This window comes from Barbus barbus, assembly GCF_936440315.1.
Source record: "Barbus barbus genome assembly, chromosome: 26".
NCBI classification, from domain to species: domain Eukaryota; kingdom Metazoa; phylum Chordata; class Actinopteri; order Cypriniformes; family Cyprinidae; genus Barbus; species Barbus barbus.
Window position 1 is genome coordinate 11820217 of NC_136754.1, and position 22988 is coordinate 11843204.

At 36.9% G+C, this 22988-nt stretch overlaps 1 protein-coding gene across 2 annotated transcripts in view; it reads left to right on the forward strand.

Annotated features, from left to right (window-relative positions):
• The window catches only part of LOC306845621 (translation initiation factor eIF2B subunit gamma-like), a 39199-nt gene extending 22778 nt beyond the window's left edge, over nucleotides 1–16421 (forward strand). Inside the window, exons 6-12 of one of the 2 annotated variants that reach the window (XM_079378526.1) lie at nucleotides 4008–4097; nucleotides 7092–7225; nucleotides 7346–7536; nucleotides 7667–7729; nucleotides 7830–7978; nucleotides 12581–12684; nucleotides 16248–16421. In XM_079378526.1, coding sequence (XP_079234652.1) covers nucleotides 4008–4097; nucleotides 7092–7225; nucleotides 7346–7536; nucleotides 7667–7729; nucleotides 7830–7978; nucleotides 12581–12684; nucleotides 16248–16300 — 784 coding nt within the window. In that variant the 3' untranslated portion in view covers nucleotides 16301–16421. The remainder of the gene's footprint in view (nucleotides 1–4007; nucleotides 4098–7091; nucleotides 7226–7345; nucleotides 7537–7666; nucleotides 7730–7829; nucleotides 7979–12580; nucleotides 12685–16247) is intronic. The other variant, XM_079378527.1, reaches the window with a different exon arrangement.
• The last annotated feature ends 6567 nt before the right edge of the window (nucleotides 16422–22988 follow it).

The window sequence follows — 22988 nt, forward strand, 5'->3', positions numbered from 1 at the left end:
TAACATTGTTAAACACTCGCAGCTTTAACAAAGTCAGTGAGGAGCAGTGTTTAACATTGTGCGCAATCCAGCTCCCCCTCCTAAACACGCTGCTCAAACATTACACTCTCCAGATCGTCTGAGGATGTTTGAGGGGAAGGTGTGAGGCATATGTCCTGTGCTAAGATTTGCCAACCCATCAGATCCAAAGTCAGCTCCTGTCTTTCTCCTCTACTGTCAGTCTGTTAGTTATTTACCCTGCCGATTCAGATGAGCGAGCGAAGAACAAAGGCCTTGCGTCTTGCGGGGGCATCCGGGCTCAAAGAGGCCTGGATAAATTTGCTTGGGCTCATTCGATGGCGCACTGTGTAACGTATGACCTCACTGCGCTGTAACGCTGCTTTTTGTGCTGGGCTTTATAGTAGTAAGCCATTAAAACTAATAGTGTGAGTCACTCACAACCCTGGAGGCCTTTCCCAGATTTTTGTCATCCTTGTCAGCTTGAGGAGGAAGCAGACAGCGAGGGAATGTGATTGGAGACTGTTGCAGACATTTGGTTTTACAGCAGAGTTTTAGCTTGGAGCATTACAGTAAATGACGTTTCATGACAATTGCTTCAAGATTACAATTATTTAAGCAAATTCTGACTTTTTTGTCTCTTTATTATCACACAGACAGTCAGGAGACCTTAAGTAATGGGAAGTAGGGGAAACTGGATTGCACAATGTTGCAAGATGGATTAGAAACTGTGGCACCCACATGAGCTCTATAGGTCAACGTTTTTATTTAAAAAATAATCCCATCGATGGGTGGGTGATAGATTCTTAACATTTTGACGTTTAGAACATATTATCATTAATTTTTATTATGTATTATTTAAAAAAAAAAAAACATTTAATTATTGATAAATTTACGTTATAAATTTGTATTCCAGAACTGTATGTTTTTCAATAAAACAGTATTACTGAGAGAAAATAAAATTACGGTTACAATCACATTTTGTTTATTTTTTATTTTAATAGCGAGTAGAGTTACATTATTTAAATATAATAATCCAGAACAGTAAATTATTCAATAAAAACAATAGTTTTTAAGAAAAAAATACATCTCTTTCATTTTAATTTAGATTAGATTATTTTAATATATTAAATTATGTTCCATATTCCAGAACTGTGTTTTTAAATGAAAACAATAGTTATTGAGGTAAAATCAAAAGAAATGTGATTTCAGTTTACGTCTTCATTTTTTTTTTTAATTTTCATTTAGTTCGATTATTTTAGTATAATAATTTATTTTCTGAATTCCAGAATAGTAATTTATTCAATAAACAAACAATAGTTTTAAGAAATAATAATAATAATCCTCATCATCATCATTTTACATCTTATTTTTCTTATTTTAATTCAGATTAGAGTTAGATTATTTTAATATATATTAAGATATGTTCTGTGTTCCAGAGCGGTGTTTTAAATAAAAAACAGTAGTTATTGAGGGAAAATCAAAATATGATTTCATCATATTCAAATCTTCATTTATTTTTTTTAGCATTTTAGCAATTTAGTTATATTTTTTAAATATAATAATTTCTTTACTGAATTTCAGAATAGTAAGTTCTTCAATAAAAACAATAGTTGAGGTAAAATAAATATGATTTCAGTTTTCATCTTCAATTTAGAATTTTAATTTAGATTAGATTGTTATTAATAATAATGATTTATTAATTCAAATACTTTTAAATTATTCTGTACCCCCTTTAGAAGTTTTTCTGAGGCCCTCAGTTTGAGAACCACTGCCCCACTAGACTTTCATTGAAGGAGGGACTTGAGCTATGTCTGGGGTTTTGAATCTCATGAAGACATAGTTTTGTCATGTTTGAACCACTCACAGCATTTTTATAAGTTCCAATACACGTGAGTAGTTTGACTGAAAAGTTGATTCGTAGTTTTGTTTTGCACTGTGATCCTTGTAGTGACTGCACTTCATAAACAGCACCTGTTCCTCATTGTTTGGCAGGTTCCTGGCCTTCTATTCCCCGGTCTTTAACACTCATTCCTCCTCCGAAACCGCAAGGATCTGTATCTGTTACTCATCACTCCTTCGTTCGACTCATCGTTCTCTCTGATTCACTCATTCTCCTGCCCGCAGGTGCCAGACCATGATGTCACATGTTGGGTGTTCCCATAAATCAGTGTCATGCCTTTGTTCATTCCTCACTTCCTCTGGATCTCTCCTTGCAGTCTGCGTGTGTGAGCTGAGCACATTGGTGCCATATGTAGTGGAAAACATCTGAACGTTCCTCTATATCTGCACGCACTTTTCCTGCTTTTCAGGAATCCAGCCACTGCTGGCTAACGGAACAGCTTAGTGTCATCATAATTTATTTCTAATGTATCCACACGCACACATGCTCTGATTTACACACAGCCAGTCTGTTTTTGAGATTTGGGTGAACAAACACTGCAGCATTTCAGCCTCTCAGTGTGTTATCCGCTGGAGGGAAACAGTAAAGCTCTAGAGATGAGATGGTTCTCTTATGTTCTCGCTTCGTAAATGTCACCGGGGGTGCGAGGGACCTCCTGTTCTGTGTTTACAACAGGTCGTCCAGCATGAAGCCTTTATGTGGTGCATCACTATAGGAGGGAGTGTACGGTGGGGTTCAAAAGTCTGAGTAGGCAATAGTCAGAAGTGTGTGTGTGTATGTATGTACATATTTATAAAATTATACTATACTAATTATACTTTCATTGAAACTCTGGCAGCAATCCAACTGGGATTGCAGAGATAACCATGATATAAACAAATGTTAAATAACAAAAAAGTTATAAAATAATAATGGTTTTTATGGTTATTAATGTTTTTTGTCTAAGATTATATTGAGATACTACCTACAAATTATATTTTTTGTGAAAAGATTCATTAAAAATATATATTTAAACTTAAAAAAATAAATTAGTCAATTTAATTTTATTCAAAATAGTAATTTAAAATTGTTACATTGAATATACTGAATTTGTTAATTGAATGAATTTCATAATTTCTTTGTATAGTTTTGACTTTTTTTATCCATTTCTTAAAATACTTAAATTTTATTTCAAGGTTTAATTTATATTTTGAATTCTAGATCTTTATTTATTTATTTTAACCTCATTGTGGCGCTTGATAGCCTTGAATCATTATGAATTGAGGCCATTGAGCAAAACCTTGACCCAGTAATCTCAATGTAAAGACTATTCTTTCCAAACATGGGACTGTAAATCCTCACGTACATCTGACAACTTAACTTGCGTTGCTGTCTAGCCTGCTTTACCTTTAGTAACACTTTGTGTAGTTCGTCAGGATGCACTCGACTCTTTCTCCATGTGAATCACTCTGGCCCCGGGGGCAGCCATTTTGTGGGCCTCTCGTGGCACTGTGGAGGGGCTCCAGGAGCATTTTCATGTCAATGGCAGGCTATAAAACAGTCTGGGGGGTCCGATGGTGCGCCTGACATCTCACTACTCACAAGCTGTGGCAGCAAACGTAATCCGGCTGAGGTTGCCATGGCTGTGATGTAAAGGTATGTTAAAAAACGGAAATTATTATATTTATTAAAATTTTGTCTGAGATTAAATGGAGATACAACCTCCATCGCTTCTATTTCATGTCACTTCACTTGTGTTTCACTTGTTATTCTTACTTTGGAGGTCATTATAGTTCTCAGTGCCTCAAAGAGACCAATTAGAGTGGGAGTGAGACAGGAAAATGAAAGACTGCATGGGACGTAAAGGCAAGCTATATAGTCTAATTATAAAACATCTGAGGAAACCAGGGTAGCAGGGTGCCTTACAGTGTTTTTGTCAGAGCTGTTATGTATTTACTTTGTTTCACCATCAAGCATGTTCCACGTTTACACTGCGTTTTATTCTGGAGCAGCCGCAGCCTCCTTCCTCACATTTACTGTCATTATCTTTTATTTGCACTCCAAGATTCCCGTCTTCACTGCCCTCCCTTTCTCTAACACGCTTTTTATATGTATATCACTCTTCCAGACATCCCAGAATGCTCATCAAGACCGGCCTGCTGGATGCCCACCTGTACTGCCTGAAGAGATCTGTGGTTGATTTCTTAGTACATAACAAGTAAGTCAAGATTTCCCAATGAAGGAAGAATTTCACAGCTTTCTGTGTCCATTTCTGCCAGTTGCATGTTGTGCCAAAGAATTCACAGGCACTTTATGAGGAATATTCTGATAAGCCAAAAAAGCAGAAAGTTTTTGAATTTACAACAAAGAAAAGTTACTACTTAAAAAGAAGAAATAATAAGGTCTGCAAATTTATGACACTGACCGCATGAACTCCTTTTGAACGCAAGGTCAGGTGTTGCATCCATTGAATCAATTTGCTCAAATCGTGCTGGATAACATCCAGATCATCAGGTTTTACACAAACTTCTGGGCCCGTATTCATAAAAAATCTTAGTGCTAAGAGTTGCTTCTAGTAACAAAATCTTAAGAAAATTCTTAGAAATGTGGGTGTTTCCTCTTAAAAATTAAAGAAATGATCCTAGTAAAGAAAAAAGTAATTCAGAAAGCATCTTAACCCTTAAAAGGTCTTAATGACCAAAATTGTTAGGAGTACGGACGAGGACTTTTAAGAGGGTTAAGAGTTTCTTTAGCAGCGGAGAAAATGGATGAAACATGGAGAAGAAATGTGTTGCACACAATGCATGACGGTGAGTTAATAAGACGCTACACATTAGATCGTGCAGGGATCATGTTTGTGACCGATCTTAGAGACACGCTAACATCTCAGACACCGCACAGAAATTCCATAGCGCCAGAAATGGAAGTAATCAGTACATTAACATATTTGGCAGCTGGAAAATTGCAACTATGCAGCAGCGATGATTTGGGTCTGTTACAGCACTATGTCGCTGTTCATTTCCTATAAAATACGTTAAGTATGACAGCATGGTAAATAAAAAATAAAGAATATATATATGTGAGAGAGAGAATACGGTAAAGCAGGAAAAATTACGCCTGTAATTTCAAAGTCAAGGCTATTTATTTACTTTAGTATAATTAAAATCACTTGAATTTGAAAGTTAATATGTGAAAGTTAATTTTGTTTTACTTAAAGCCTAAATTAAAAAAGAAAAATTGCTCTCCGCACTTCATTGCAAACATCTTATCAGCACCCCTTTCACATAACTAGTCGTTCCGCAGTGTCTCTAATCCTGGAGTGGGCCTGTGTCCTCTACAGTCCACCCCTCCATTCCTCCCTCAGCTCTCCATTGATCCTCTCCAATAGCCCTCCAGTCCCCTTTGTGCTCCTGTAACTGACATTGTGAGGCCAGGCAGCCTGCTGTAAAGTGGTGTGGTGCATGGCCTCTCTTAGGTCCTCTCCCTCTCACAGACTTCAGAAAAGCGTGAGGCTTCTCTCCGCTTTGACATTTTAATTCACTCTCCCCCTGATATAAATATCATTTCATCTAATCTGCCCCCCAGCCCTCCCCAACTCCCCGCTTTCCCTCATCAAAGTAGTTTGACTTTTTTATGCTGCCTTTTCTCTCTCTCGTTCGCATTCTTTTTCCCCATCCATCCATCCCTCCCTCCCTCCCTCCCTCCGTCTCGCTCTCTCTCTGTCGCCCTTGAGCCTGCAGTGCCATGGAGTACTGAAGGAGAAAATGGACATAGTAACTGTTGTTTCTCTCTCTGCATTCAGATGGAAATTCTAATCTTGCCTAAAAGAAAATAAAGAGAAAGAAAGACTGGTTTAAGGAGTGATGTAGATTTAGAATTGCTCCAAGTATACATGATTTTTTTTCAAACCGTGATTCAACACTTTATATTTTCTATATATAAGAGACCATTAATTCAATTGGACATTGAAATGTTAAAATGTTCCTCTTTGCTGTTATGTCTCTTGAATTGATTTAAAAATTTTCCCATTTTTTTCAACTCACATGCACTTACTCCATTATGAATGTCTTTACATAAAGCTGACTAAGGAATTGTGATGTGTAATTATGGAAATAATAGGTTTTATGTATATACACATTGTTTTTTTTTTTTTTTTTTTTTTTTTTCGAAAGAAATTAATACTTTTATTAATTGAGGGTGCATTAATTTGAGGGTGCATTAATTTGATCAAAAGTAGTATAATGTTACAAAATATTTGAACTACTTTTGAACTTTTAAATTCATCAAATAATAATGAAAAACTGTCACTGTTTTTTTAAGCAGCATAAACATTTTCAACATTGATAAGACAAAATGTTTCTTGAGCACATTATCAGGCATATTAGAATTATTTCTTAAAGATCATGTGACTTTAAAGACTGGAGTAATGGTTACTGAAAATTCAGCTTTGCCATCACAGGAATAAATGACATCTTATATAATATATTTAATTAGAAAACAGGCATTTTAAATTGATATTTCACACTATTACACTTTTGAATGCATTTTAGCCAGGCCCAGCTTGAGAATCAAATCACAGAGGGTGCTTCTTAAATTAGTGATGGTGCTCTAAACTTTAGTGCCATCCATTGCTATGGCGCAAAGAGCGCTCCTTTTATAATCACTAAAAAGCTGTCACTCGATCATGTTATTTCATCGCGATCTCACAGTTACGTTATAATCAGTGAAGTTCTCTGTGATTGGCTACATTGCTCAATGCTGCAAAAACACGTTGAAATAGAAACTGTTCTCCCAAGCGCAAAACATAACGCACTGAAATAGTTTGCCAAATCTGCAATGAAATGCCTTTATCCGAGCTCTAACTGAGGGTGCTATTGATTTTAATTTGAGAGTGCGTAGGACCCTCTAGCACCCCCATAGAGCCAGCCTGATTTTAACCAAACAAATGTAGCGTAAGAAAGCATAAAACAAAAAAAATGAACCGAATCTTGGAATAGTAGTGTTGATTTGACAGCCTTTTATGTAATGTCTATTCATTACTTTACTCTTCTGCCACAGTAATGCCTTTGAGTTAGTTAAATGATGAATCAGTTTCATAGAATAATAGCATATACACTACCGGTGAGAAAATGATTTTTGTCTTAAATGATTGACAGCCTTGCTTCAAGTACAAGCTCAAACCTGTGTTGTTGCCGTATGCTTTTATTTACAGGTCTGTCACCTCAATCAGGGGGGAATTAGTGCCGTTTTTGGTGCGCAAGCAATTCTCCAAGTCTTTAAACTCCAAAAATGCAACAGAGGATACAGAGAAGAATCAAAAACAACAGGATGCTCACCACAATTTGGGTAAGCTTCCTCTTGTAATGACTCGCATTTGCACAGTTCATATTTGTCATTCTTTTAAGAGAATGTTTGGTGTACATAATAAATGGTGACCTTTCAAAAACCGCATACATGCCTTCACAGAGCTCCTCAGCACTAGTAAAGATGAGGCGCTGCTCCAGCTTGCCCGGGAGAGGTCATGTTGGAACGATCATCGTGGAGACATGAGTGAGGCCTACCATGGCGGAAAGCTACGCTGCTATGTTCACATCATGGAGGAGGGCATGTGTTACCGTGTGAACACGCTTGCCGCTTATATAGAGGCCAATCGTGTGGTGAGAACACACTGAAAGAACTGTTTCAATGGCACATTTTTCTTCATAATGTACTGTCCGCAGTTGAAACAGTTGTTTGAGACACTGCAATGGTTGCACTGAATTGTGGGATGTTTCCTTTATCCCTTAGGTTCCAAAGCTGTTTGAGGACCCTCCAATCCATCCGACTGCTGTGGTCTCAGAACGCTCTTTGGTGAGTCCCATAGGTGTCACAAATATGATGCTGTCTGTGATTTAAAAAAAATGCATATTGTAAATGTATATTGAAATACATTGCCGTCTCTTTTATTTAGGTTGGAAGTGACAGCATTATTGGGCCATTTTGTCAGATATCAGATAAAACATCCATCAAGCGTTCAAATATTGGCACATCATCTACAATCAAGGAGAAGGTGAAGATCACCAACTCCATCATCATGAATGGAGTCACTATTGAAGAAGGGTAAGTGATCTTACTCAAGTGCATTCTGAATGTTTATGAGAATATGACTCAGAAAGAGTCTTTTTATGGGTAATTTATTTGTAAATCCAACCCAGACAGGATGTTTGACCAAAATAACGTAATTTGCATTCTTTGAGTGGTTAAATGTAATAATATTTAAAAACATACTAATAAACAGCCATATTTAACTGAATAGTTTAAATAAATAACTAAATCATGTTGCTGCAATAGATCAAATAAAGCCAAATGCGTTGCAGACTTTTGGGGAACAGTTTTCAGCATAGACTGTCAATTGTTTTTTTGTTATTTTAGCTGCTTTCCAGTGGTCATGGACAACCTGGAAATATTTGGGAATTTTAAAATGGTGATTTTCAGAGCTAGAGAAGTCATGAAAATGTCAGTGTTGATTATAATATTCTATATAATGTTATATTCATATGCTTAGTCACTTGTCAGTGCAATTGCTATGATTTAGGAACAAAAACACAAGAAAATCATGGAAATTTGTTGGTCATAAGGCATTGGAACCTTGATTTAAAAATTAAGATGAAATGACATGATTTGCTTAAATTAATCAGACTTGACTGAGCCCATCCACAAGATTGACATATCGGCTATTATATATAACTGTTCCAAAATTTCGGGATTTTATCTCCTAATGCTTACTAAGGTGGCATTTGTTTGATCGAAAATACATCTGATCTGGTAAAATGTCATGTATTCTTGTGATTTCAAATCTAGATTTTCAGCAGCCATTCCTCTTCAGTGTCACATGATCCTTACTTCTATTAATGTTGAAACTCTATGTGCTGCTTAATATTATTGTGGAAACCATGAACATTTTAAGGATTATTTGATAAAAGCATCATTGAAATATTTGAAAATTTACTTTTAAAATTACTTGAATCACTTATCAACTCAAAGCATCCTTAAGTATACATTTCAAATTTTTAAATAGTAGTGTACAAAGCCTTTGCAATTTCATGCACCCCTGTGTCGTCCTGTACCGTCCACAGTCTAGGATGACAGACAGATTGGCTGTCTCCAGAGTATTTAGTGGTTTGGATGAGATGTTCAGCGTGTAGAAACAAAAGTTCAGATTTTGTCTGTTAGGTTAAAAGTGGGTTTGACCTGGACATAATGCGCAGAGAGACTGACCCGCTTCTGCCTGCGGGTGGTGTTGGGATGGATGCTGCTGCTTTTTGTTGTGTTGAGCAAAAGCAGAAACTTGCGTTGTCAAACCCCTAAAGGTGTTCGCTGACCCTGAACAAGCCCCCAGTACAACAAATTAACAGAAAAGTGATGAATGTAGATGTAATGATTCCCAAAGAAACAAGCGTCTCGCTACAAGTGTTACATGCACAAGTAAAATAAGCCTCAGCAAACATTCACATCTCTCTAAACTCACATGCTGCTTTTCTGAGATCATAGACTTGTGAATGAACAGAGGGTTTTTTTTCTTGCCCACCGCATTTTTTTTGTTTGTTTTTTTGTTTTCTTCACCCAACATGTTTTAGATTTAAGCTGATTTGGGTTAATAGCAATCTTGCTTGCCATTGAACACAAACTGTCCCAAATCAGCTCTAGGTGTTAAAGAAAAAGCATCCTGTTCGGTGGAGACAGCTTTGGTTTAAACCAGTTTTTCCCTTCAAAAAAACAAGCTTGGAGCCAACGTGGCGACCCTCGTGTACGAATTAGCCTGTGCATGAAGAGTGGAATGAAAGAAAGGATAGAGGAAGGAAAGAAAGGAACAGCAACTCTTTCAAAACATAAAAAAGTAAGAAGGGATTAGGAAATCCTTGGCATTTAAAAGCACCACTTGCATTTTTCGGTCCTTTGTTTGCATGTAGGAGTGGTTGTTTACAAAGCTCTGGATGTTCGGGGTTGATGGGAATGGGGCGGGGGCTTGGTGGCTTGTGGGGGTGGAGGGCAAGGAGGGGGGTCACAGCGAGGAGGAGCATAGTGTCAGTAATTAGTGCTATTTCAGCAACTGCATCTTTGGTGGTCTCTCTGTTTAAAACTCCAATCCTTGTTATCTCCCATCTACCCCCTCTGTCTCACCCGCTCCCTCTCTTTCTTCAAACCCCGCTCGCTCGCTCTCTCTCTTGTACACACCCGTGCACCTGAATAGAGCGCCCTGTGTAGCTGCCAATAGAAACCTGCCTCCGTCAGCTACAACACGGGCCGGGCTGTCTGATGCTGCTTGATCTTGAAGACAGGACGCCCAATCCACTGTCCCTGTTCCGTGAGCTGAAAATCTTAAATAAAAAGTAGTGATTTTGAATTTTGCATCACTATATGGCTGGAGAAAGTGTGAAATGGTACTTCATGTAGGTCCTGCATCCGGACACTAAACCGCTCCTGTACGTCATAAGGCGATGTTGTTTTTAATATATATGCTAATGTCACCAAAAGGAAAATAAAACAAGCCTTGGGAAAACATTGAGGTATCAGGTTTCAGATTGGCGTGACGTGAAGGGAAGGGGGGAGTGGGGTAATAGGGTCGGGTGAGGAAAGGACAAGACCCTCAGCTGTGCAATTAGCGAAAAGACATGAAAGCCGAACACTCGTGGTAAATATGTTTCACCGCAAGAGAGTGCAGAAAAAGTTAAGAGCTGGCCCAGGCAAACCAAGTAAACATAAAACTGTGCAAATAAAGTTTTATGGTGCCAAAGCGATCCCAGGAAAATATTATTCTTTGTATGGTGTAAACAGACAGCAGCACAGGGATGTGTGTGTGTGTGCGTCTGTGTGTGCATCTAGTGCACATAGTTCAAAGCCAGGCTCCTGAGCACTTCGCTAAAACTCGCATACACAAATATCAGCCTTTCATTATGCTAATATGCTCAAAGGTTCCAGACGTAAACTGCGTTTTTCGAAAAGAAGTCATGTTGCATATAAGCACTGTCAGTGGTTCTTTACTTATGTACTTCCTGTATTATTTGAATGTAGCAAGGTATTTACTGTTTGATATCTAGTGTTAAGGATAGTGTTTACACAAGAAGTGTTCTGGAGTTCAAAAACAGCTGGATGGAGTGCAGTGCAATGCAATGAAGTCTTGATTCTGTTTTAACTACTTTTGACTTGAAACAATGTCTTAAATGTCTTAAACGACATCTGGTTTGATGCGTATGTGCAGAGACCAACAGTTAAAAGCAACTAAATCAATATTGGCTATTTGCTTTCTATCTCTGATAGATTTATTGGTCTGTGTTATTCCAGAGAAATCATTGTAATATTCAATCGTTTTGAGCAAATAGCTATCTGACTATTGTTTTAGCAAATTCACATGAAGCCTGGCTTCATTCTGGTATGTTTATGTATATGACAGATTATGAAAGTAAAGTGGGTTATTAATAGTCAAGTTGAATGCTGGAGATAAAATTGTGTGAACAGAGCTACAAAAATGGTTTGCTTTGGAATAGTGGTCAAATGATATGGGCCTTGCAAAATCCAAAAAACTCTGAATAATAAATTATAGCCAAAGTGTTATTTGACACAATATATGGACCACAAAACCAGTCATAAGGGTCAATTTTTTTAAAATTGAGATTTATACACAAATAAGCTTTCCATTGTTGTATGGTTTGTTAGGATAGGACGATAGTTGGCTGAGATACAACTATTTGAATATCTGGAATCTGAGGGTGCAAAAAATCTAAATATTGAGAAAATCACTTTTAAAGTTGTCCAAATGAAGTCCTTAGCACTGCATATTACTAATCAAAAATTAAGTTTTTACATATTTGCGGTAGGAAATTTACAAAATATCTTCATGGAACATGATGTTTATGTAATATCCTAATGATTTTTGGCATAAAAGGAAAATCAATCATTTTGACCTATATTATATAGTATTGTTGGCTTTTGCTACAAATATACCCGTGCGACTTAAGACTCAGAATATTTTTTCACTCAAAAATATTTTTAAAATTCTTCTAAAAAGAACTGAATGAGCCAAGGTAGAGGCAAGATTTTTGTTGCCAGCACTACTGACCAAATAGACGTAGGTGTCAACAATATGACAGTCTCAAAACGTCTCTCAAATACTGGTCCAACTTGTCACCATTTTTGACATGACATAAGTGCTGTTTCTGTCATTTTTACACTGCCATTCAAAAATTTGTTGTCAGTATGATTTTTGTTTTTAAAAGAAATGAATACTCATCAAGATTGCAGTAAATTAATCAAAAGTGACAGTAAATACATTTATAATGCTACAAATAATTTCACTATTAAATAGATGCTGTTCTTTGAACTTTATATTCATCCTGAAATATTTTTTTCCATAAAATGTTTTCAGCACTAAATCAGCACATTAGCATCATTTCTGAAGGATAATGTGGCACTAAAGACTGGAGTAATGACTGCTGAAAATATAGCTTTCCCATCACAGGAATTAATTGCATTTTAAAATGTATTAAAATAGAAAACAGTTGTTTTGAGTTGAAATAATATGTCATATTATTAATGTTTTTATTGTATTTTTGATCAAATAAATGCAACTTTGGTGAGACTTCTTACCAACCCCAAAGTTTTGAAGGCATGTTTGTTGTATGCGCATGAAAACAACACTAACCCAACACTTCTCTCTTCCCCCAGGTGTAACATTCAAGGTAGCGTGATCTGCAACAATGCAGTGATTGGACGTGGAGCCGACATGAAGTACTGTCTGGTGGGGAGCGGCCAGCGCGTAGAGCCAGAGGGTGAGAACGCTGTGGTCCAGCGCTCTGCGGGTTACACTACACGCACAAAAACACACACTCTACACTTCTGTAGGTCCGCAGTGTTCGTATTAAATCCAGCCTTTTGTGTTTTTGTTTATGTGTGCACTCTCACGCCCATGTCTGCGTTTTCGTTTGTGTGATCTTGTGTGTGTATGTGCGTTTTAATCTGTTTTAATAGCGTATTAAAACCTAAGCTTGTGTGTACAATTGAGCTTTATTTTTTAATATGCTTAATCCTCGCAGTCTTAGATCACTGCGAGGTTTGTGTGCGTCTATTTGTGTGTGTGTGGCTTCAGGCTCTTGTATTCCGGGTGGTCCGTGCCTGGTCTCTAACCTCTCCATCAATGACAGTGCCTTAAGGCGGCCCTAAGATGTCCAGAGGCTGCACAGTCTAATTGACTGAACAACAGGGTGTTGCTGCCTTGACTGACCCCCTCTCACCCCCCCTGCAACTTTTGTCCATCTCAACCCCCCACCTCTCCATCATCACTCTAGAGCTGGACTCGATTAGTTGGCCATAACCTCGAAAAATACTTAGGCTTATTGAAGTGCTCCCAGAAATCCCAAATTACAAGCTAGACCCCCTGTACTTCCCCCGACGCACAACCACCCTCCGGCTTCAGCGCTTTAAGCGCAGCGAGAAACCACGATTCAAAGTTATCCCAGAAAAACCCAGAGCAGAGGTTAATGTAACCTATTATTTAAAAATCATTGCTTATAATAACTGCAATAAATCCCTTTCAGTAGCCTTGAGGTTGACACTCGATGCACAAATTTAACGTTAAGTCAAAGAGAGAAATTAAGTTCATTAAAGAGTCGCTGCTTGGATTTGATGTGTCTACCTCCTGAAATAAAAAGGCTGTTTTTCCTTTGAGGTTGAGCTAGAAAATTAAAAGATTCCCTCTGATGGTTATGTAGCTGAGTGTAGCTTAAATGTAATGGTGGATTAAAATTTGTTCACCTATATATAGAGGGTAATGTCTGGAAACACTCTTGATATTAGAGACTTGTTTGTGTATACGATGATCGTCTATAGGATATTTTTACGGATGCATGATTTATTTGTTACGATATATCAATAACGGACAATATCAAGCTGACTAGATCAATATTGGAATTATCATGCTTTTCCCCCAATTCAAAAAGTTTGCTCTCTTACGAGTTACAAACGTGCTGAGTGGATGACTCTTGTTAAAAACTGTCAAGAAACATCTGCCATATGACCCTAAGATTAAGATGAGTTATATTTTACATTAGGAAAACCAGATTTTTAGAACTGTGGGGAAAATGGATTTATCACAATAGTGTAACAATCAAAAAAAGATTTAAATTGTTAATAATATGGCTATTTCTAACAATTTTATTTCCTTTTTAATTTTGTGAATCTGATTTTATCCATAAATTTACACTACAGTTCAAGGTCAGTATGCTAATTTTATGTTTTTGAAGAAATCAAGACTGTATTTATTTAACCAAATACACTGACCAAAATTATAAACGCAACACTTGTTTTTGCCCACATTTTTCATGAGCTGAATTCAAAGATCTAAGACTTTCTATGTACACACAAGGCCTATTTCTCTCAAATATTGTTCACAAATCTGTCTAAATCAGTGTTAGTGAACACTTCTCCTTTGCCGAGATAATCCATCCACCTCACAGGTGTGGCATATCAAGATGCTGATTAGACGGCATGATTATTGCACAGGTGTGCCTTAGGCTGGCCACAATAAGAGGCCACTCTAAAATGTGCAGTTTTATCACAAAGCACAATGCCACAGATGTCGCAAGTTTTGAGGGAGCGTGCAATTGGCATGCTGACTGCAGGAATGTCCACCAGAGCTGTTGCCCGTGAATTGAATGTTCATCTCTCTACCATAAGCCGTCTCCAAAGGCTTTTCAGAGAATTTGGCAGTACATCCAACTGGCCTCACAACCACAGACCATGTGTAACCACACCAGCCCAGGACCTCCACATCCAGCATCTTCACCTCCAAGATCATCTGAGACCAGCCACCCAGACAGCTGCTTTGAGTTCAGCTCATGAAAAATGGGGGCAAAAACAAAAGTGTTGCGTTTATAATTTTGTTCAGTGTATATGATAAAAAGAGTATTAATTTCTATTATTATAAATGTTAAAAACAACTGTTCTGCTTAATATTTGTGCAGAAACTAACAGCATTTGAAATTTAAATCTTTTGTAATTGTAAATGTTTTTTAACTTAGTCCATTTAATGCATCCTTGATTAATAAAGTTATTAATTTCTTTAAAAAAAAATGTTGAATGATAGTGTATATAGAATTACTTATGTATGTATATGTGTATATATGTATGTATATGTATGTGTATATGAGTATACTGTCAAAGTTGCATTTGTCTATTTCTAATTTTGGCCTAATCAAAAACGGGTAATAGTTGGTCAATATCCAGACATATATCTATTATGCTATTTTCGTTTTGAAACGAAATGGTTTTTGAGTAAAACTTCTATAAATTAATTTTAAAATATCAGTGTTGCTATATCCATCAGAAGTATTGTCAGCAGTAGTGTAAAATAGATTTGTGTTGATGCCAAGATTTGTGTTCACTTGTAGTTTATATATTACCCCCACATTGGACTCTGCTACACTTGTAATCTCTTTAAACAGCTGCTGAGTGATTAGACAACTCTTAGTAGACTTTATAGCTGTTCCACTATGGTGGTCTAATACAATCAACTCCACACACACACACACACACACACACACTCTCTTTCTCCGTCGTCTCAGTGTCTTTCTCTCATTCACTCTCGCGCTTTCTATTCCCAGCCTGTTTACTGCTACTGGCTGTTGGCGTGTGTTAGCCACAAAGGAGTGATAGACATTTCATAAACTCCAGCCGAACGCTTTCTCTATAAGGTTCTGTGTTCCCAGCATCCTTGTCCTTAGGGGATTGAGTGTGTTGGGTTATGGCTGCTAAAAGCATCCCAGGCCCTGGAGACGTGGTAGTACGTCCAGGACCACCCGGCCTGCCGCTCGACACAGTGTTGTAAGGTGCAGTAGATTTGCAGGTGTTTTGGAGGCTGATGACATGTACCTTTCCTCAGACTGTTTAGAGTCCCTTGTTCCAACCTTCTCTCTTTATGTTCGTCCCTCTCGCTCTCCCTTTCTCTCTCTCTCTCGCTCTCTCTAGCATAGCACGCTCTATTTGTCTTTCCCCAAACTCAGAACACAAAAACAGTCTTTTGTGCAGATTCCTTCACACTAAAATATGTCTTTATATGGATCATTAATCTTGCTCGCAAACGTTTAGTTTGGAGTAGTCACATTCGGCAAGAGGATATCATCCTTTCTAAGCGAGTGTGCATAAGCCTGACACATTTGTAAACTGTTTGCTTGTCACTATGTGATGGAATGCCCTACAAAGGTAAACTCCAGATAAAAAACAAAACAAAAAAACTTATTTGAGTGTTGAATCTTAACAGAACACACAGCTCATCTCCTTTGAGGCATGACAGATGCCCGGCAGCTCTTTCTGAGAATCTTGTTCTTTCTCCTCACAGCTGAAAGAACCAATGAGGTCATCGTTGGATCAGACCAACTCATGGAGATCTAGAACCCTGGTGAAGATGGATCACAGACCCAGAGACCCCAGATCAACCTGCCTCCATGTGCATAATCCCTGCACAGGATCCATTTTTTTATGTGTCTGAATAAAAATGGATTTATTTATCTCAAGACTTCTGGCTTTGTTTTTTTGTATTTCATCAGTTTGGTAGGTTGCAGCCACTTACAAAAAGTGCCATGGTGTTTTTACCATTTAAAAAGTCTTGAAATAAATACAAATAGTTCAATCAATTCAGTGTGTTCTTTAATAATAAATACATAATAAATGTTATTATTAATATGTCATAAAAAATAAAATTTTAAGTGTAATTATATTAACTTTGGCATTAATAAATGTTGATAATAATAATAGTAATCTGCATTTATTAACAATAATATGGTTAATACTGAACTTTGAAAATGTAATTATTATTAACATTAATGTAAATGATAATGTCATTAATGTTAAAATCATTAATTAAACTTTATTATTTTTATTAATACTCATTTTAATATGAATAATTGTTTAACCTAATTTAGTATTGTTAATATTAATAATTTATTAATTATATAAAATATTATTTTTAAGTGCTAATAATGTTAAGTCATTTATTAATTATATATATATATATATATATATATATATAAGCGATATAAAAGTAAATAACTAGGGGAAAATCCTTATGAAAGAATTTACTTATATCACGTTTTATAAAAAAATACGTGTATTTTAATAATACTAAATTAGGTTAAAAGTATAATTATTATTCATCTTAAAATGAACATTAGCAGCAATAATAATAATAAATAGATTTTAAACTAGGGAAAACATTATTATTATTAATGCTAATTTTAATATGAATAATCTTAATTTAGTATTATTAAAATAAGAACATATTTTAAAAAGTGATCTAAAAGTAAATAAAAATAAGGATCTTTCCATAGTTTTAAATCAATTTTGTATCGTTATGTTTTTGTAATTAATATGCAAATTTTAATATGAATAATTACAGTTTTAACTTAATTTAGTATTCTGAAAATATTAACATATCCTTTGAAATGCGAACTTTAAAATAAGTATTTTTTCCTTAATTGTAAATTAATTATCAGCCCTGAAAATTATACCATGGTAAATGGATTGTGATACTGCTGTCTGTAGACACACGCATGAAAAAAAACAAACAAATCTGATACGTCACTTCCTCTTGGGGTTTCATTTATAGGTGCTTTCATGAGACATACATGGGTATAAAGTGTTTGATGTATTGAAACTGAGTTCATAAAGTGTGTTTGGTTGCAGGTGTTGATCTTGGTGGGTGTCTGTGTAGTTTGGTTGTTTGTCCAGTGGATATCCCATCACCCATCTGTGTGACCGCTGTGACTGGGACTGCATGCTCTGGTGCTGAAAGGAACAGATAACCACAATGGGGATAAGTTTATTTGTACACAAAAAGACTGAAAGAAATGGACCACCCAGTCAGACAGCGACTACTAACAGTCACTTTTTCTCTCCCATACTTGCAGGCTTTCACAAAACGCCTAAAAGGAATACTTCCTAAAGATTTTCCCTCTTTGCTGTCAACGATTTACAGCATTCCAGCACTTGTGTGACTTAAATTACAGGTCCCCGGTTCCCTGGTGACGATGGATTCAGAGCCTGAGGAAGATGCTCTGTGATTTATAACTATTCCAACTTATTGTTTTTAGGGCCAATCCAAGTCATTTAGTGTCAGCGGTGGAATGATTGCATGTTCAGTGTCTTCAAACACAAGTGATATCTCTTTCGTGTTTCCCCTTGCTGTCTTTGAATCCATAAAATAATTTGTGTATTTATGAGATTGTCACTGCTCCATGCGGGCCTCCCTTTTTTCTTCATTATGATTCAAGACTTTTGGCAGATTAAGCTCATTGGGATCTGCGGTAGTGCTGGGATTTCTCCCCGAATGGCTTAATAAAAACTTTTTTAAATACTGAATTGTTCCCTGGAGACGGATAATATTTATTAAATTGTTTGATGCTATGATGCTTTGCACACGTTAAGTAGAAATGAAATAATTAAAATCCCCAAATGCCTCAGGACCTTTCTGAATGCCTGTCGTCTACTAATATGAAACATGTGTCCTCCATTTTGTCAGTGTGATAACTAATCAGATGTCGTGGCCTTTGCACCCTCTCGCCACAGTGTCCGCGCTCGGACCACCAGACCTGGCTCAGGAGATGTGGCAGCCGTTGTTTTTCAAAGGTTTGTATATTTAGACAAAGCCTCTCAGAGTTGGAGTCCCCATGGCTGTGTTGGTTTGGAGCTGTGCGGAGCTGTGTTCAGTGTCATTCCCCAGCCTTTGGGCCAAATGTGACAGATGCTTGTGTTTTCCTGGGCCTGGGATCAGATGTCAACTGGCAGATCGTATATCAGGCCCACCTCGCTGTCTCTGTGTAGCTTCCAGCCCAGTTTTCTTGGCCTGCTCATAAGTGAGATGAGCTTTAAGATGTGCCAACCAAACTGCCGATTAAACAGGTATTCTAATATATATTGGTTCAGTTTTTTTTGTTTGTTTGTTTGTTTGTTTGCGTGTTTTTTTATAATTAATCATTTTATTTAGCAAAGATGATGTTCTTTTGAATTGTGTATTCATCAAACAAATCCAGTTTTTAAAAGCAGTTTTTAATATTGAAAATCAGCATATTAGAATGATTTCTGATAGATCATGTGACACTGAAGACTGGAGTAATGGCTGCTGGAAATTCAGCTTCACCACTACAGGAATAAATTACATTTTAAAATATATTATATAGTTATTTCTCAAATTCAATAGAATTGAATTTAATATATTACATTACTCGTTTTTAATGTTTTTTTTTTTTTAAATGGAGGGATGGAAGGATGGATAGATAGATGGGATAACATTAGTGTTGAAGGTCTCAGGAAATATATTGACACTATGCCAGAGAGATGTGCTGCTGGAATTGCTGCAAAAGGTGGACATGCCAAATATTAAATTTAAAAGTGAATAAAAACAGTAAGACTCACTTCATCTGATATTTGTTGTGCTCAGAGCAACCATCTGAATGTTTCATGAACATTATGAAATTAAATGTTCAATACGTTCAATATTTTCAGATCTGTCAGGTGTTCTAACAATTTTGGCCACTAATGTAGATAGATGGATGGAATGGAAGGATGTAGTTACAGTGAGTGCTTGTGAGTCATCAGAAATCATAGTGCCCTGGATAGAAATATGCAGCTTGTTACATCCTCCAGTCTTCAGTTGGGATAATGTACATCTGGTCTCCCCAGCCGATGCGAGCCAGTGACCTGATTGGCCAGATGACAGGCACGGTCGCCGCCTTTGCTCTGAGGAACTGTATGAATGTATGTGTGTGTGTGGGGTGTGTTTTGAGGGTGGGCGGTGTGTGTGTGCAGTCGGTGGGGAGGGGTGGAGAGATGCGAGGCTGAAGTCCTAAGCATGGTGGAGGGTGGTGAGAGGCTCGCTGGCCACCCAAGTGGCAGAAAACCTGCATGTTTTCTGCTGACCCCTACACATTAACAGAACACTTCCTCAATTTGTCTTCTGTGTTCTTGAGGCACAAACGAAATTTCCTCTCTTTTTCGCCTCCTTTTAAGACGCCGCATCCCCCACAAGCCTCCTGCAAACCCTCACGCCCACCTTCAGTGCACACACACTTAACAATTAGTACTTTCTTACTGCTGAACAAAGACAGTATGGAAGCTGTGTGGCCTGTAAAGGCCAATAACCTCTATGACATGTGAGGGACTGCGCGCTCTTTGAAACGAACATACTGGCTGCTTTACTCTCCCCAGGACGCTCGCTAAATAACGTCCGAGCTTGTTTATCTCACACGACCCTGGCGAAGTTACAGCCCTTTTACTGGTGGCTCGGTTCCTTCTGTAAGAAATAAAGCCAAGGACTAATCAAACCACTTATCAGATTCTCAATTATGTAAAGCGCTATGTGCAAAGGGAAATGGATGAGTTGTAATGAGCCAGAAACATCTGAATCATTGCACTCGTTGAATCAATACTATGATTTCTATGTTATGTCATGCACCTGTAGGCTACCCAAGTTTTTGTGCACAATTTCTGCAATTTCTTCTTTGAATTCAGCTCTTAAGTTCATAGTTTTAGACCAGGCTTGATGAATGATATCAAATACATACAGAATATATACATACACTCCAACAGGGATTAAATAAATAGAGAGCGATAAGTAAGAAAACAAAGGGGTCTGATTTCATCTTGCCACCTGCTAGTTTTGTCCCAACAATACCCCTGATAAAGCGCCACAAACAAAGACGGCTGAAAAAGTTTTTTTAAGCGAGCCATTCATTACGATGACAAAGGGCAAAGAAATACATTATCATAATTAATCTTATCTGTGGCTGTGGGTGGCGAGTCTTTCCCTTTTGAGACTGACGGACCCTTACAATGCCAACATGTACACATCAGTGTGTCACAAAGCACTTTGGGGGCTAAGAATATTTTAAGCTTTGTAAACATTCGCTAAACAAGTCCTGAATGTTAGCTGGAGGCTAATGTCTCCCCATGCCTTTATCCACATCAAAACAGTCAGCCACTGCCAATTTGAATACAAATTTTGACTTCCTTTCTTAAGGATATTTCCAGAGCACAATGACACAGGTTTCTAGTATGTGAAAATTCCACATTGCTGATTTCATGTTAATAGCTGTGCCAGAAAAGCTTTTTTTGTCAAATATTAATATCGATGCTTTAACATATTAAATAAAATATTTGTTTTTTCTTTTGGGCTCATTTTCAGAATTACTGGGTTTGATACAAAAAATATATTCAATACAAAAACATTTTTCCTAAAGAGAGAGAGAAACTTACCTCATTGAGAACACTAATAAGAAAGAATAATAATTTAAAAAAAACATGACTAATTTTGAAAATATCTCCAAAAGAATATAATTCTAATATTAAAATGTTAAAGCATTTATATTTAATATTTATATTTAATATGGTTACCAAAACGTTTCTGCTACAGCCATTAACATGAAACATCTGAAAAAAAGGAAGAAAGGAAACCAAAATTTGTATTCAAATTAGCACTGACATTAAAACACTATGTAATATATATAATATACATATACATACACACACACACACTATCACACTACTAAGTTATATGTATGCATACGCACACACAAACTCACGCATATGTGTGTGTGTGTGTATATATATGTATATATATATATATAAAACACGTGTATATATAATGTATACATGTGTGTTTGCATGTGTGTGTGTCTGTGTGTGTGTTTGTTCGTGTGTATGTATACATATAACATATTTAAATATATAATGTATGTGATGTGTGGAACAGGGATGGTATCAGATGTAATAAAAACCCAAGTGCATGCTTACTGATGCTCCCAGGCATGAGCTACCATCAAAACCTATTGGCTGGTTTTTTCAAAGCAATTCGTTCACGGTGCCGATGCCTTCATAAGACAAATAAATTCAGCCCTGAAGCTTTTGGGGAAAATAAACACGTCTTCGCCTGCGGAGCCTCTCAGCTGTCGTTTGATATCCATGCTTCGTTATTTTGGAGCTTACCTTTACACAAGCAGGGACGGGCTGTGGCTGTTTATGTTTAGGGGCTGTGTGATGGCAGATTTCTGGACAGCGCATGGTCATCCCCCTAGTTTATTTATCCAAGGCCTCTAGACCTCGGCTCGGACCTCCCTCAGTTTGTTAGGCTTAAAGGGGCCCCCTACCGCATGGAGCAATTCCTCAGATTCCCCATTAGCTCCCATTCCCAGCTGCCCGTACCCTCATCAAATTAAACAATTTCGAGAAATGCTCAGTGCTGCCATAGTATACAGACACGCATGCCTTTGTGCTTTCCCAATAGTTCTTTATACTAAGAAACCTGTATTTGAATCAGTATCACGACTATAACTTTATTAAAGTTAATAATCATCAAATGACAGGTGGAATGGATTGCTCAGTGTTATACGTTGGTTATAGTTTACAAGCAAGGGCCTTTGAACTCTACTGTACTGTAACTGTATATAATGTACATTTGGAGCTTTTGTATATGTTTAGCTTTAATGTGCATTTTTTTATAGAAATTAAATTAAATGAATTGTATCAGTGTGTTTAGGTCCACAAAATCTGTGCATTGCTGTACAATGACCGAATTAAATTAGTAGCATATGACCCATTTATAACTGGACCAATCATCACAGACAATCTTGATAAGTATATCACTAGGAGTAGCCTTGAAATGGACTTGACCCTGCCATTATGCAATATATAAAACCCATTGCAATTAGTAGGGGTCACCTAATTGCAGATGTAGCAAAGAATGACAAGTTTAATTTCTGTGGTAACACTTTATTTTTTACGGTGTCCTTGTTACACGTTACATGTACTTACTATTATAATAACAATACATTATGCATAATTACATGCAAGTAACCCTAAACCAAACCCATAACCACATGTAGTTAATTAATATTACTCAGTATTTAAATGTATAATTGCATTGTAACAAGGCACCTTAAAATAAAGTGTAACCATTTCTGTCATAAAATATATATATATTTCCTTTTTTGAATGTAATTAGAAAAACTGACTAAATATAGCCTAACAAAAAAATATAATATCGTGTATCATATAGAAAGGAAAATGTGAATTTTATCTGGCGCTGATT